Consider the following 15,199-nt stretch of genomic DNA (forward strand, 5'->3'; position numbering starts at 1 on the left):
CAAGTGCACGTGTTTCAAGCGGTGTAGGCGGCGCAACGGTCGAAAAAGGAGCACGAAAGAGAGGAGAAACGAGGAGGAGGGAAGGCGAAGGAGGAGAGTGTCGCTACTTTTTATATATAGGGATTTTAGTCTGCACCCTTACACACACACGCACGCACACACACACACACACACAAAAAAAAAAAGAAAAGAAACTGAGTTTGGCTTGTCCCCAAACAATAACCCTCTATATTGGGTGGATTTTCTGTGCGCACTACTGTCAAGAACGCTACATGTACAGTTGTCATCATTGTGAAGGGCATATAGTTTCTCACTATAACGGTTTTATAGTGTGAAACTCTATGGTGAAAGGGAACACCTATTCTTTTTCAAACGCCCGTAGAAGCTAAACACATGCACATGCCCTCGATAAAAATGTTGAATAACACTAAAAGTTCATCAGGAAAACTTATTAAGTATAAAGTTTCAAGATTTGAACTCGTGCACAACGATCGAGTTATCATGCATAGTTATAAAAAAATTTGCTGTTTCCTTTCATATTGATGCGCTCATTCGTGTTTTCTATGTCATCCCTATTCTTTTGCGCCATTCTTTCGTGTGTACATATATATATATATATATATATATTGCTCTTCAATATGACACATGAAGTAAGGAAACAGTGGAAGCAAATGCAACTGTGAGGTTTATACGAAGTTTCATTGATATGCGAGCCGTTTCCTTCGAACCTTCGCATGTTCTTGTATGTACATCTATAATTTGACGTTGTACTGTTCTTAAACATTTGCGCTTTATTTTGTTTTATAATTATTGGTGCTGTCCGCTATGCCCAGCTTTTAGTGGTCCATTTGCGAGCATTGAGATGGGTAGGTGGGCACAAAATGTAGTCAACATTGAATAGCAATACTAAAGCATTATTATTATTAATGAGAATACACACTTTTCTTTATTTCTTGTATGCACAAAATCACATCACACTTCATCCCTTCAATGTCATTTGTACACTATCACTTCATTGCCCCGAGCAAAATATTTTCGAGCCTTATTCTGCATATATATAATCATGCGCATTTGCAAACGAAGGGCATACTAAAATGCTGAATGCCGTTTAGCTTGAGTAAAAAAAGAGGATGCCTAGATCTGTGTGTTTTTCACTATTCACTATGTCGATTCACTATGTTCACTACGGCAGAAAACAGCCGAAATTTTGACGCTAGATATTGATCTTACGTGGAACTTTGGCTAGCTGGAAAGCGTGTAAAAGTGAAATGTTGGTGACGAAGTGGCCCCGAGTAGTGCACAAGCACCCTCAATGTACAAGGTTTTTTGTAACATCTTCCCAAAGGTAGTGAAATGTGAAATAAAGAATTGCCATGGCAGTTTGACATAACGGAAGACGCACCCTGAAAAGATCTGTATTTTTCATGCACAGAATAAGCATAAATACCCATAATTATGATTAACTTCAAATATGAGAATATAACTTCGAATATGAAGGCACTGCTGCTCTATATTCGCAGCAGAAATGATCCATAATAGAAAAGACAGAAACGCTCATATTTATTAACGAAATATTCTTGTAATGGTGGACAAAATTTCACCTTCCATTTTACTTCTGGGGCTGCTGTCAGGAAATTGGAATAATCGAGTGGATCTGAAAAGCCGTGCCCTGAAAAATCGCTCGAGTATATTCGCATTCTCTTGAGATCAGTTTTGCCCCAAATAGGACACAAATGAAAAATCTTAAAATTATTGACATCAATACAGTCGTAAGCAATCTATAGAAATTCGGCATTCACAAAAACACGAAAATTTGGCAGGTATGCAACCCTCGTGGACATCAGCATAGGAAGGTTATTTTCCCCGCGAGAGTGCACAACAAAATGACAACAGCAACACTGCACCTCTCGTCCCAATTTGGAGCTTTTATTGCGATATTAGCAATTATATGGACACTTCAAGCGGATTTCTGCCGTCGGCGTCGCCGTGAGGTTCCGTATAGATAAAAGCTTCGCCGCGCGCCGTATGCCCGAGCGGAAGCGTGCGGGAACGCGCGCTATCACAGCGAGCGAACGCACTCAATCTCCCACGCGCAAGCAAGGCAGCAGGAAGCCAGCGCCGGAGGGAGCGGGGGGCACTTTTACTCTGCCAACAACCGCGCTCGTCCCTCGCCCGCACCGTCTCTTATCTCTCCCATGCGCAAGCAAGGAAGCGGGAAGCCAGCGCCGGAGGGAGCGGGGGGGGGGGGGGTGCGCACTTCTACTCTGCCAACAACCGCCCTCGTCGCTCGCCCGCACCGTCTCTTATCTCCACACGGCTCTGACCTTTATGCACTGTGCATTCGCCACTCAGTTTCTGTTGAAGCGATAGACCGCACGTACCTTCGCCCGCTGCTGCGGCGTATATATGCGCTTGCTGCCAGTGTTTTGACAGTCGTTGTCTGCAGTCATTCAGTGATCAATTCATGTTTGTTTGTGCGCGCTCACACCACGCTTGTTCATTCAGTTTGTAATAGTCGGGCCACATTTTCCAACGCACGCTACACATGTAATGCTGCCCGGATCGGCAGTGCAGCGCTACAGGTGTGTCCCTTCGCAAGCGCTGCCCACGGGAAGCGCTTCTCATCAACACCACCGTTTCACACGCGCCTTCTCGTGGTCATCGAGTCTCTCTTCGGTCTACTTACGCCGCAGCACACCTGCTTACTTAATCAGCTCATGTTTACTACAATTCATATTGCTACCAAAGCCGCTCACCTTACTTCGTATGACATTGCTGTGTTGCTATCGCATTCATTGCTTCAGCCCTTAGGGCGAAACTGTGACATTTTTTTGTGTTTGCACATGTAAGTACAAACGCATGCATACGCGTACAAACTTGCATATGCGAGCCATGTTTTAGAGATCAGAATTCTGGGGGAAGTAATGATACAATTCTCGTTGGAATTAGAAGCTCTATAAGATAAAAGGCAGAGGCAATGGCAATATTAGCAATATGTCTCATTCTTCAGTAGTGAATCCTGGCTTTTTCGTTGCGATTCCTTGCCTTCATGCGCTTACTATCTGTTCGCATGTTAAGTGTGTATATATTCTTTGCTTCAGGTGATGAATTAATTGCAAGCAGTGATTGTCCTTGGGTTGATCCATGTGATTGTCACATGTGGACCAGCATGCATAGGTAGTCATGCTTAATACTACTACAACGTTCAGGCATTTGCATTTCGTGAGAAAGCGCACAGCATCAGCAAAAACAATCTTTATTAATCCTTTCAACATCAACATTAGTTATGGCTCTGCAATTGCACTGCAGCTTAAATTAAAGAAAAACTGCACAACACACTCACACACACACAAATAAAGCAATAACTCTTGCTGAAAAAAAATAATAAAGATCAGGTCAACAAAAAACAACCATACAAGCAAATGTGCGTGTTTTTGATGTTTCTTAAAATAAATTAGGACGCTTTATGACAACTCATACCATACCCACTCTTAAGTTGTAACAACTATTCACAGCAGATGAAACAAACAGGATTGTCGCTCTTCAAAATTGTGAAAGGCATTTATACGACAGTGGAAAACACGAAAAAGAAGTAATGCAGATCATTTTGCTAAAAACGCATGCAGCAGAAGTGTAGTGCGTTTTACGCAAGGAAACCTTGAGGCACGCTGATGCAAGGCAGTGCATACCTGTTCTTAAAGTAGCCCAAGCCAATCAGAATTGAACCCTTTAGAAGCTACAATTGAGGTGTTACACCCTTTGGAGCACCTCACCCAAATAAAGTTTAATTGAACCATTACACCCTTAGGAACCCACAATAGCGCCCATTTACACCTAAGAGGTGCCGCACTCCACTCTTAAGGGTGCAAGTTTTCCCCATAACGTTAATTTATTCTTGGAGTTTCTTTCCTCTAACGCTGTGTGCCAAGTACTTCCCTATTTCACAAGTTATGGATTCTCAGTGTTCCTGACAAGGCAGTACCTGTTACACCGCATTGTTGTGGGTCAAAATTACACCTTAAGGGGTGCACATGTTTTGAAGGAAGTATAATGGATGTGTCAATGGAAGTACATTCAAAACGCTCCAAGCAAACGGGAGTAGGAGTAATGAACAAAATTTCCTTCCAGAGAATTCAACTGGCTAGTAGTGAATGCTGTGCTGAAAGAACGTCTCTGGGAGTTGCGCTACGAATGGCCTACCACTCAATTTGTTTTATGCCCATGCTTAAGGAGACCAATAACCAACAATCTGGATAAAAATAAAAGACATTATGCTATGTTACCACGTCTTTTAAGAGTGTTAACAGCACCTGGACACATGCTGCCTGCCAGTCCAATCAGGCCACTTGAGCTTTGACTAGTCCACTGGTGAGAGACAACCTTTGCACAGACACCGAGATAATGTTTGCATAGCTGTTACTCTGCAGTGCACTGCTACCGTCAGACACTCATCATTATGGACATTGCACGTCATTATGTTCGACCCTGTCGATGGTCAAATGGGCCTAACGCTTGCCTATTGCATGCTTTTGCCGGTAGAAAATTTTCATTCACTCTGTTGGCAATCGCCGAGTCATGGCCACTCTCCTTTGCTTACATAGGACAATGCTGCAAACCTCCATACAGCAGCCTAGTTAGATGACAGCTGCTTTGTGTGCTACACGCTGACCATTCGTTTCACTCCCGTACTCAACGACGACTAGTCAACAGTCATAACTAGTCAACAGCCACAATATATTACTGAAAGGCTGTACATTACACAAGTTATGAAAAGGTCATGCTAACTACATGCAAGTGTTCACGTTTGTGTTGACGCAGGCACTTTCCCAGAAAACGGTGCGAAAGCTACAGCATGAAAAAAAAAATCCAGATGCGAGAAGCTTAAACACAACCATTCATGCAGCTGTGATGAATTTGCGCTCGTTTTATACTTGCTCACACAACCACGGCAGTGTTCTGTGATCTGTCATGCCCACTACTACTTCACGCATTTGACAAAGCGCAATTATTCACAGCTGTTTTGCAAGTGCATCGTTTAAACTGGGCTAGCTTATAAGAAGAAAAGCATAGCTCAAGGCAGACAACTGCCTCGACTGTAATGTGCACTACGCCGTAGAAGGCGTGAACAGCATAAACAAGATGTTGAGAGATCACAAGACAAGGAAACAGGAAGGAAGCACTTGAATCTAGTCATTAACGCCGGATTTGCACATCTAACTCTGCTGTCCACTCTATGCTACCTTTTGATATTGTTGCCATGCCTCTTGCTACCTCTGTACTAATAATATATTGACTAGAGCTACTTTTGCATTTACAAACCAAGACATTCTGGCTCCAGCCTAACTTGCTGCATTCGTGTCAAGATGTTCAAGTTCGAGAAAACTAACATTTATTTTGAAGTGTTCTTGTGTCATTTTATAAACCTAAAACAGTAATACAGATGCCTTTATTTTTCAACTTTCACTGCACAAGCACTGTAACTGCCTCTGAAAGTGGTAGTTCAGAATGGCAAGGCCACTTGCGATGGTGACAGTCTCTCCTTAACCCCCCCCCCTTTATTTTCAGGACGCAAAGGCACCGAATGTGAAAGAGCTATTTCTGTTATCATCAAAGCAGACCTTTGTACTCGTGCTACGAAACTGCATTGGTTATCAAACAACAACGCCCTAGGTATAGAAATAGAAGGCTACTGCGGACAGAAATCAACGCAGGATCTCTAAGATTGTGCTCTGAGAAACACTTTCCAAGACTCAATGACACATTGTTCAGCCCCACTATACTTTCCTACAAATTCTGGGGCCCCTAATAATTCAAAAAGTGACAGGAAGAAAAAGACTACCTTCCGCAGTTTATGGGCAGTGATTAAAAAGTAAAAGCTTAAGAAGGGAGAAAGATATTGTGGCAGAAAAGGCCGCTCGGAAAACTTTCGCTGCAACTTTCTCTCAAGTGTTGACAAAGGCATTTGTCGAACCAGACACACGCAAAACTGTACTCTGATATGTGCACTATGTGCTACTGAGAGTGCAATCTCTGGCTACTGGGCAAAATTTCGCAAATGTGCGTTCCAAACCTACAGCAGCTTGCAGTGCCTCCGTTAAATACAACATTTGCTTCAAAACAGAGATTCACTCAATCAACGCAGCATACAACCTTTGTGAATGATAGCAAGCTGATAAGACCGCATCGAAGTTCTTGGTGCAGGTGCAGCTGCTAAGGTTTCCAGAACCATTCTATAATGCAGTACACGCATATAATAAAAATGCAGGTATGGTTGTGCACTAACTAAGCACTTTGTTTCTGATGTCACATAACCACAGTGCATCTTGAAAGGAGCATCCAATACACAAAGCACAGGTGCGAAAGAAGGCTACTGGAAGTTCAGAGATGCGCCACAATGGCAAACTATACTCAAATCTTAAATGACATTTTCCACTTGCAACATTCGCAGATCCAGAGAGGCCACACAGGCGATTCTCACCATACACAACCGGCAACCGGAAGGCACTCCTATTGCTCATCTGCAAGCCCGGTTAAACAGAGCACCCTTGTAGATGCAACATCTTTGTGGACCTTTACATGAAAATAGAAAACTCTGCACGCCTACAGAAAAGCTAAGTATACCATGTAAGCACGCACAAAGACATGTCTAGATTATGCAGATTTGCAGATCACAGGAAGGGAATTTCGGTGCTGAGGTGCGCTGCTTGTATGGTGATTAAACCAGTACAACAATGCTAGCCATTACAAGGATCTGTGCGCTGTCTTTCTGGCTACTTGTATTAGCTTTCGTGAAGCTAATTTGTCATTACAAATTTACTGTGCAGCGATAGTGGGCCTTCTTTAGCTTCCAACTGCTACGAATTGATATTTCTTCAAAAGTACAGATTAAAAAAAAAATTTTACTAAATGTATAGCATGCAAAAAATTATCGGTTGCGAGTGTTGCTGTTGGCATAAAATTTACTAGCACACCCTTTACTTTTATATTCCTTTGCTGAAAATTACGAGACTGAATAAATTAGCTGCAATTCGAAAATATTTGAATCGAGCAATGTTGGGAGCGAGGCGTTCAACTAAGCTGAACCTCAAAGAGCCAATATAACATGAGATACAATTAGCCCATTCAATGAAGATGAGCTAAACCACAGATGAAAATCTGTAGTGGCGATGGTTCCAACACTGAATGAACAACTGCATTACAAGGTCTCCCTCTAGCAACCTTGGCAAGAAACTGTGGTCTACTTAACAAGATGCAAAGAAGGCCAGCCTCGTTAATGTCTGTATGGCTAACGGAAGCGTTAACATGCCCTCATTACCCAATTCCCCACCTCATTCAAGTACACATAGGTTCAGTTGGCCTGAGTGGTTTCGCTCAATGCATTCTAAAGTAATGCTGTGCGTATTGCAGAGTGAGATTTGTGCATATTACATATGTACATTAATGAGGTTCGAGACACCAGACATGGCAGAGTCTAACAGCTTAAAATGCTACGCCAGCATACGAGCATGCAAGTTTTCACACCTGCCTGCTCAGCATTCCTTACAATGTGAAAGTCGCGAGTACACATCCATTATGCATGCAGGGGCAATGAGAGTAGCATTATGAGGATGACATGTGCGCAAAAACCACATACTTTTCAATATGACGCGCTAAACATGGCACATAAATGCTAGCAGGATATAAGGCAAGACCTGTTAAAATGTCATTCAGGAGCATATGTCAGAGAACCAAGTTGTAGGAAATGTACCATGACTGAAAAAAAAAAAGCAAGAAAAAAAAAACTGAAAAGATGCAACCTAAACCCATACCTAAAATATACTCAAGGTGCCACTTAAAGTGTGATTGCATGCCCCTACTGAAGTTGATTGAATTCTTTCAGATGCCAATATGATGCTATGAGCTAAAAATTCAGTATTGCCATTTGTTTTTTTTTTTTTTGAATTTGAAGATTATGCAGACAGCAGCTGAACATTATCTTTTTGCGCGTTTTACCGTAATCTACAAAATACTTCGGGTATAGGAACAAAATTGACCATTTGGTGTGTGATGCGCATGCCTGGAAAACAGCTCCACTTTATAAATTTATCCTATATAAACAACTACCGTGAAAAGCTAATAAATACATTTTCCCTTTCCATGACCAGATAGCAGTTCTGCAGGCTACTGCCAAGACTTCTAGCTTCCAGGTTTTTTGTTTGACGCACTTTGTGGATATACCGACCAATTTTGGCTCCAAATTCTAATCAGGCCTAATCCTATCATTTTCAATAGCTTTTGTCTTCGTTGTACAACTGTGGACACAGCATGTGAAAGTTGTGAAAACGATTTGGGATGTGAGTCGTGCACAATCTGTGGCCACCAATACAATTTTGTATGTGAGCTAATTTAAACACCATTGTTTCTGCAGTATTATTGAGATGTAGCGGGTACTTGGCTGAGATGATGGCTTCTGAGGTATGCTCATTTCTAGCAATGTCTGTCTGAAAAACACACATATCATGCCAATTCAAAAAGGAAGAACAGAGAGGGGGGGGGGGGGGGGAGGACACACTACAAATGAGGCACATCGGTGACATTCTAGAACCACTGGACTGAAAGCTATCTGCCCATCAGACATGACACACCACATCTTTGCTAAATTGATCAGGCACTTTCTCATATTCTTTGTGTGCAGCACTTCAACACGCATTCGATGCAGTCTTTCTGACCCACCAGACGCCCATTAGCGTACAAGTTATGAACAAGCAGAACAGAAGTGACACCTTCACATACACACACACACACAATTGAAGCCGGAATGCCCTAAGCACCACGACATGGCCCAATCTTGCAAAAGAGGTGGCCGGCCTTACAGCTTTCTTAGCGAGCAGTTTACATCTCTTTTAAATAAGGCAAGAGGCAAGGCTACTTGGAGAGAAATATTAGCTGCGAGTACAGTGGCAACGGAAGTAGGTTAGCACGTGCAAGTGACCGCTGATCTATCTGGCGAAATTGCGATATAGTGAGGACATGCTGACAGCAAGAGTGCCAAGCTATTCCAGTTCCTTGCACTTAAGAATAGTTTGGTAGACAGTTGCGGCTTGAAAACAATGGCACATACCTGCCCAAACTGCAAAATTTAGAATTTGTAAGACTAAGACAGCTAAGGGAGGAATACTAGTAGCATGTTTAAATTTTGCCCCCGAGTACACAGCTTTTGTGGGATACCCACATACATATGATTTAGCTTTAGACACAAGCAGCTGCTAACTTGGAACGGCAGAAACTGACAAGCAGAACACAGTTTTTTAGATTACAGTGACTTGGAAAATAGGGGAGAGCTGGCAGGTATGGTGATGGTCTTTCAGCATATCAGCACAAGGTGGAAAGATCGCGACAGAGTGACGATAGCTCGAACATTTAGCAGATAAGTGTGAACGTCTCCCCACACTGCAAACGAGGGATGATCTCGGCACGCTCGCTATCTGCCTACTCCCCACACACTGCAGCGCAATTTGGTCACTCTGATCACTTGTGCTAATCTTTCTGTGACCACTGTACCCCGAATTAAGCAACCAAAGCTAATGAGAGCGATTTTGTGCGCGACAGCAACGAGCGACGGCTTTGACACACGAAACGAGCCTTCATGCGACCCAAGATCGCTCGTTCTCGTCGCCCGGAAGTGCTATGAGCGGCTAGCTAATAGCGAAAAGCCGAAACAGGATGCATAGGGTCATCCACTCTTAGTACGAACATGGTGCGGCTGCGCATTGAAGCTAAGCGGTGCAGGCGCACAGGGGCTTGGAGGTAGGGCTTCGTGTCGTGTGTTGTCTGCTAAAGCATGGAATGGTCCCGCACTTTAGCAGGTGACATCTCCAAGCCCCAGTGCAGGTGCATCGCTTACCTTTCATGCGTGGCCACGCCATGTTTGTACTAAGAATGGACAACCCTGTACATCAGTGTTACTTCCGGTTGTCGCACGAGGCGAGCAAACGACTGAATTTTGATACGTGCAAGCATACAAAAAACCTACTGCAAGACCTTTACAAATACTTTATGCTGTTCTGTACAGCAAAAAAAATCAACTTAAATTATTAGAGCATGTTTCCCACCAGTTTCGGCACGCATTTGCTGCCCTCATGGCGGCAACAGCGGGGAGACATCGCTCAAGGTCGTTGCTCGCGCGGGGTTTGACTTGTAGGTGACGAGTAGACGCGACAGCCATATCCATCGCATTGCTTGTCGCCGTCGCACACAAGACCGCTTACATGGGGTTTGTACATTGCAGATCGTCACAATGCGCAAGAACTTCAAACGAGAGACAAGAGACTGTTCCAAGAGATGGCATTTCTACAATAATGAAGGTTCTGTAAATATTGAACTGTGAATAAATAGTTTAAAGTTATCTGCTCATGCTCTTTACGTGTTTTTCTGCCATATACTTTAGTCTCTGTGGTGTACGTAAAAGAACAAAGAACAGTCAACTGATACGAGTTTCCGGCATTGGCAATGTCACTGTGCCCAAATGGTGCAACAAAAATGATGCCGCTGTAGGTCAAGGCTGAGGGAACAGCAGCATCCTGAACCTTCGCCGATATGGCAGCGTCAAACAATACATGCAAATGTTAGTAAGGACGTATAAGCTCACATAGCCCGACCAGTGTTGACCCAAACTACAAGCGCTCTGAATATAGGATTTCTTTTTCACTTTTATTTTTTTTTTCTAGTTCATGGCACTTTAAAATGGGGCTTTTAGCCCCATTTTCTTAGTCGTAGTTACAGCACTTTGGTTTAGAAGCTTCAATAAGGAGAACAGCACTGCAGCATACACATTGCTGCTATTTAAATAAATAAGTTAAAGAAAATATTCACAGTTGGTACTACTGGTGTGGCCAATTACAGGTACAAAAACTCCATTCTACTGACCAGCACAAATACAAAAAAAGATAGGGCGACATGAGTAACTGAAACACTAACAATCACCTGCTGCACTAACCAGAAAACAACCGTTCAGTGTAACCAATGGCAACTGCTTTCAGAACATGGCGCTAAGGTTTTTTACTTTGATCCTAATTGGGGCATTCTCAGCATGTACCAAAGCTACTAAATTATCGTATATATGTAAAACAGGAGGTCCATGAAAATGAGATCCCCTTTCCATTGTCCCTCGCATGCACCCATGCCTTGCAGATGACAAAAAGAAGCCATGTCATGAAAGGCCTCTGAGATTAATGTGCTCCCAATCTCAGAGGCCAAACTGTGCGTGACTGCTCTCTGTTGCCTGCCATCCGTGGCGGCCGGTTAGGCAAGTAACAGTAGCCAAAGCAATGCGTCTGCAGCATGTAATGCTGTAGGCAAAGTGAGTGTGCAAACTGTTGAGGTGCTGGCGAGATGTAATTTTTTTAACGTCAAAACACTCGGTGGCATATCTTGCTCGTAGTGTTTCAATCATATCCCCTACGGTTGATGTATAATGTATTGCTTCTGCTGTTAATTTACCCTTCAACCCATCTAAACTTTTTGCGATGGAGCCGACATGACCACTTCTGCTGCTTAACAAATTGGTGCAGGCTGCACACAAAATGATTAAGCAATGAATGTAAGCAGCAAAATTTCGCTTGATATTCCTAGTTAGGCTTAGCAACAAAGTTAGGCTTAGTGCTAGATGAAGCTAATTGGATTTTGAGGTTCACCAGGCAAGAAGAAATCCCAATGCCATAACTGCTAGAACAAATTCATATATACAAACATCTGTGCAAAAAGCATCTGCATATTACTAGAACGCAAGCCCCACTCACAGTGGGCTGTTCCAGCTGACTTCCTGGCAGCTCACTAACGTAGGGTTAATATGAACAGTCCTGTGACCTGCTGTGGCAGTTTCAGAGCTTGCACCTGAAAGCCCATGACACACACAGACACACACACAAACAAAAGGCTCCCACTTTTTTGTTCAAGCATTCTGTGCCACAAGAAACACTCTTAAAGTTCACCTTGTCAGCATAGACAGCCATTACCACACAAACGCTGTGCACCTAAACAACAACCTAGCTTGGCTGTGTGCTAGCTTTTAAGAAAATAAAATATGGTATCACTTTCGAAACTAGGCTTTAAAGATAGAGAAGACATCCCTCAGTTAAGGCACAACACAGTAAAGGCATACGGCAAAGAGTTGACTAAAAAGACTGTCGCAATAGCTCTCTGCTCTCTTACTGGCATACAAATTTTAAAGTAGTGATGAACAACTGACAGTGCATAATGTTGCAAAGAAATCTTCGAGCTCTGAATTCTTTTTCAGTTGAAGAAATTGTTGATGCCAATAAGCCTGGTAATTCTGTCATACTGGAAGTAAAAATAGAAGCACATGCACCTTGAAATTATTAACAAAAGAGAGAGAGAGAGAAAGAGAGAGGCAAGCTCTTAGGATTTTGTGTTCACTACCACACTAGGTCCACACCTGCATACTTGCAAGTGGTGACAAAACAGGCACATTAGTTTCCATGGGTATGACGACTCTTGCATCCATCAAAACAATATTGTGCACTTTCTGCTGCAAATGGCAGACAATACCTGGCTACTAGCCCAACGTCTGATTAAATCTTCAGCTGTTCACAGCACTTAACTTAAAAATGAACTTAAATACACTTGAACATAAAAATGCTTGAACCTAAAAACACTTGCTTTAAAAATGGACGAAGAAGAAAAGAAAAAGTGCACACAGAAATTTTACAAATAAAGACAGATAATTTGTCGCTTCTTGCCAACAAAGAAATTAATTGTGCAAAAGTGGCATTGCCATACTTGACGAAAACTGCTAAATGCCCAATACGACTCCACTGTGCTCGCACTCTCACCTTGCTTACGGTAAGTAATCACGCGCCCATCACACAAAAGAAGCTGCAAGACACCAAGCTGCGCAGTGCAACCTGTGCAGCACGGTGCAGTCAGATCTATTAACACCCAGGGCCAGTGCTTGCGCGTCTGTCAATTCTAAATGCACAGCTACGCGACAACTGCGGGAGAAACACAGCAAATGGCCTTCCTACAGGCAAGGTTCCAGACAGCGGTGCACGTCTGCTGAGCGGGCAGCAGCTCACCAACAGCGTTTGTCTTCTTCCGCCACCGGGAGCACAACGGCACAAGTCCCCGCGGCACTCACCGACGACTGCAAGGTGGCTGCTTTCAAGCACGTAGCCCCATGGTGAGGAAAGGAGCACCGAATGCCCCTGCACAACACACATGGCTTCATGCCAAGACTTGTTTTTACATTAAATGTGTCACGCACCGTCGCACGCATCGTCTGGTGAGCGACACAAAACTGTTTCAAGTGAAGTGCATCGCTGCCAACCACCCCGAACACAACGGCGCAAGAACTCTCGAAGGCACAGCAGCACCAGGGTCAGCCAAGGATGCGAAGCCTGGTGTCACCAGTGGCGTGGGGGCCGGTGTGGCACCTCACGACATGGGCTCTCCGTGGATGCGCACCCGGTACAGGCATGTGTACTCCAAGTTGCCGTGATTACTCAGGATCTTCATCTCCACGTACTCGTACACGGCTGCCTCAGGATCCTAAACGTGTGAAGGTGAAATCAACCGGGAATAATCAGGAAAACTGAGGGGCTCGACTTACTTAGAAAGAAAACACCACAAGGAAACTGGACAAAATATATACACAGACCAGTTTCTTGCACTGCTTCTGTTCAAAATATCACGTACCAACTAGCCCAACACTCTTGAAGCTTGATTTATTGCTAGAAACAATTGAACGAAGCCAACAGGCAGTGACGACCAGAAACGCACGGTGGAAATTACCTGCCCTATTAAAATGAAGTGCAGAAATAATGAAAAGGGAAGTGGAAGAAAAGAGGACTTGCAGGATGTGGGAGCCAAACCCACAACCTTCGCATGAGATGTGTGCGTTGCTCCATCAATTGAGCTATGGCAATGCAGTTCCCCATCATATGTCCTGTGTATTGAAGGGACCCTGAAATGATTTTGACGATTTTGTACAAACGTACTGATTCGTTAGGGTAGGTCCTTGTGATCATTATTTGACGCATATAAGTGCTCCGCTACCGATCGCAGCACGCCAATCGGCTGAGTTTTCAGCCACCCCTGACCAGGTGACAAGATTTGACCATATGACGTCAGTAGGGCGAGCTATCCGATTGGCTGGGACTGGCGCAAACAGAAGGGGAGGATTTTCGCCAGGAAAGCAATGCGGAACGGTTTCAGTGGACCGGAGCAGGACGTAATCTGCCACTATCCACTTCGGCGATGCGATCGCCTTGGCCCTATCTTGAAAGCAATCTGCAACGGGGAAAGTCCGCCGTGCGCCGTGCTTTCGCCGCTTATAGGTCGCGTTGAAGCGAGAGGCATGATAGCACGAAGGTAAATTCGCTCGCCTGCACTTCATCACTCGAGCGTTTTGATAGTTTGTTTCTGCGGTCAACAAGCGAAATGTGTTCATGTTTGCTTGTGCACACATGACACCGTGCTTGTTAATTTATTTAGTAAGCGAATACGGAACCTGGAGCACGGTGACAGCGACGGCAGAAATGCACCTGGAGTGTCCATTACCTCAATAAAATAGTTGTTTTGGTTATAGTGCTGTACTGCTTATAGTGCGCATATTCGCGACTCCGGCAACTTACGTTATAAGCGGTCTACACTGTACCTATATATTGAGCTTTTTGTGATCCCCTTCATATTTGATATATCCGGGTTTGACTGTATACTGTTTTCGATCGCACATGCCTCGTGGATTTCCTTGTTTACATGGGAACTAGCAGCCGGAAAACGTATCATACAATCGTAGTTTGACGATGTACTAAACGTTGGTGCCGAAAAATTGTGTGTTTCCAGGATCATATAAACCGGTAAAAAAATAAGCATAACTATATGAAGTCATTTTCTGTGTTGATCGCGAACGTTGGCGCCGGAAAATCGTACATAACAAGATTGTATCAACAAGATTCTACAGCACATCGCCAAAATGCGATTGTCTGATACGTTCTCTGGCCACTAGATCCCATGTAAACAAGGTGCGAGGCACAGTAGCTGCCCGTCGCAACAGATTCCCCACAATACTTGGCCGCCCGTCTCACGTGAGAACGCCAGAGCACACTCAGTTTCCTATCCTGGTACCATCAAATCTCCTCCTGGGTTGTCGCACGCCACATTCACAGCTATCGCTGCCAACTCTATAGAGCTCCCAACTTCA

General features: G+C 43.8%; 1 protein-coding gene across 1 annotated transcript in view; it reads right to left on the bottom strand.

Annotated features, from left to right (window-relative positions):
- Positions 1-3,239: 3,239 nt before the first annotated feature.
- LOC119454326 (SUN domain-containing protein 2-like) overlaps positions 3,240-15,199 on the bottom strand; it is a 44,691-nt gene continuing 32,731 nt past the window's right edge. Inside the window, exon 11 of the mRNA XM_037716287.2 lies at positions 3,240-13,545. Within this exon, the coding sequence (XP_037572215.2) occupies positions 13,432-13,545 (114 nt within the window). The 3' untranslated portion in view covers positions 3,240-13,431. The remainder of the gene's footprint in view (positions 13,546-15,199) is intronic.

This window comes from Dermacentor silvarum, chromosome 5 (assembly GCF_013339745.2).
Source record: "Dermacentor silvarum isolate Dsil-2018 chromosome 5, BIME_Dsil_1.4, whole genome shotgun sequence".
NCBI classification, from domain to species: Eukaryota; Metazoa; Arthropoda; class Arachnida; order Ixodida; family Ixodidae; genus Dermacentor; species Dermacentor silvarum.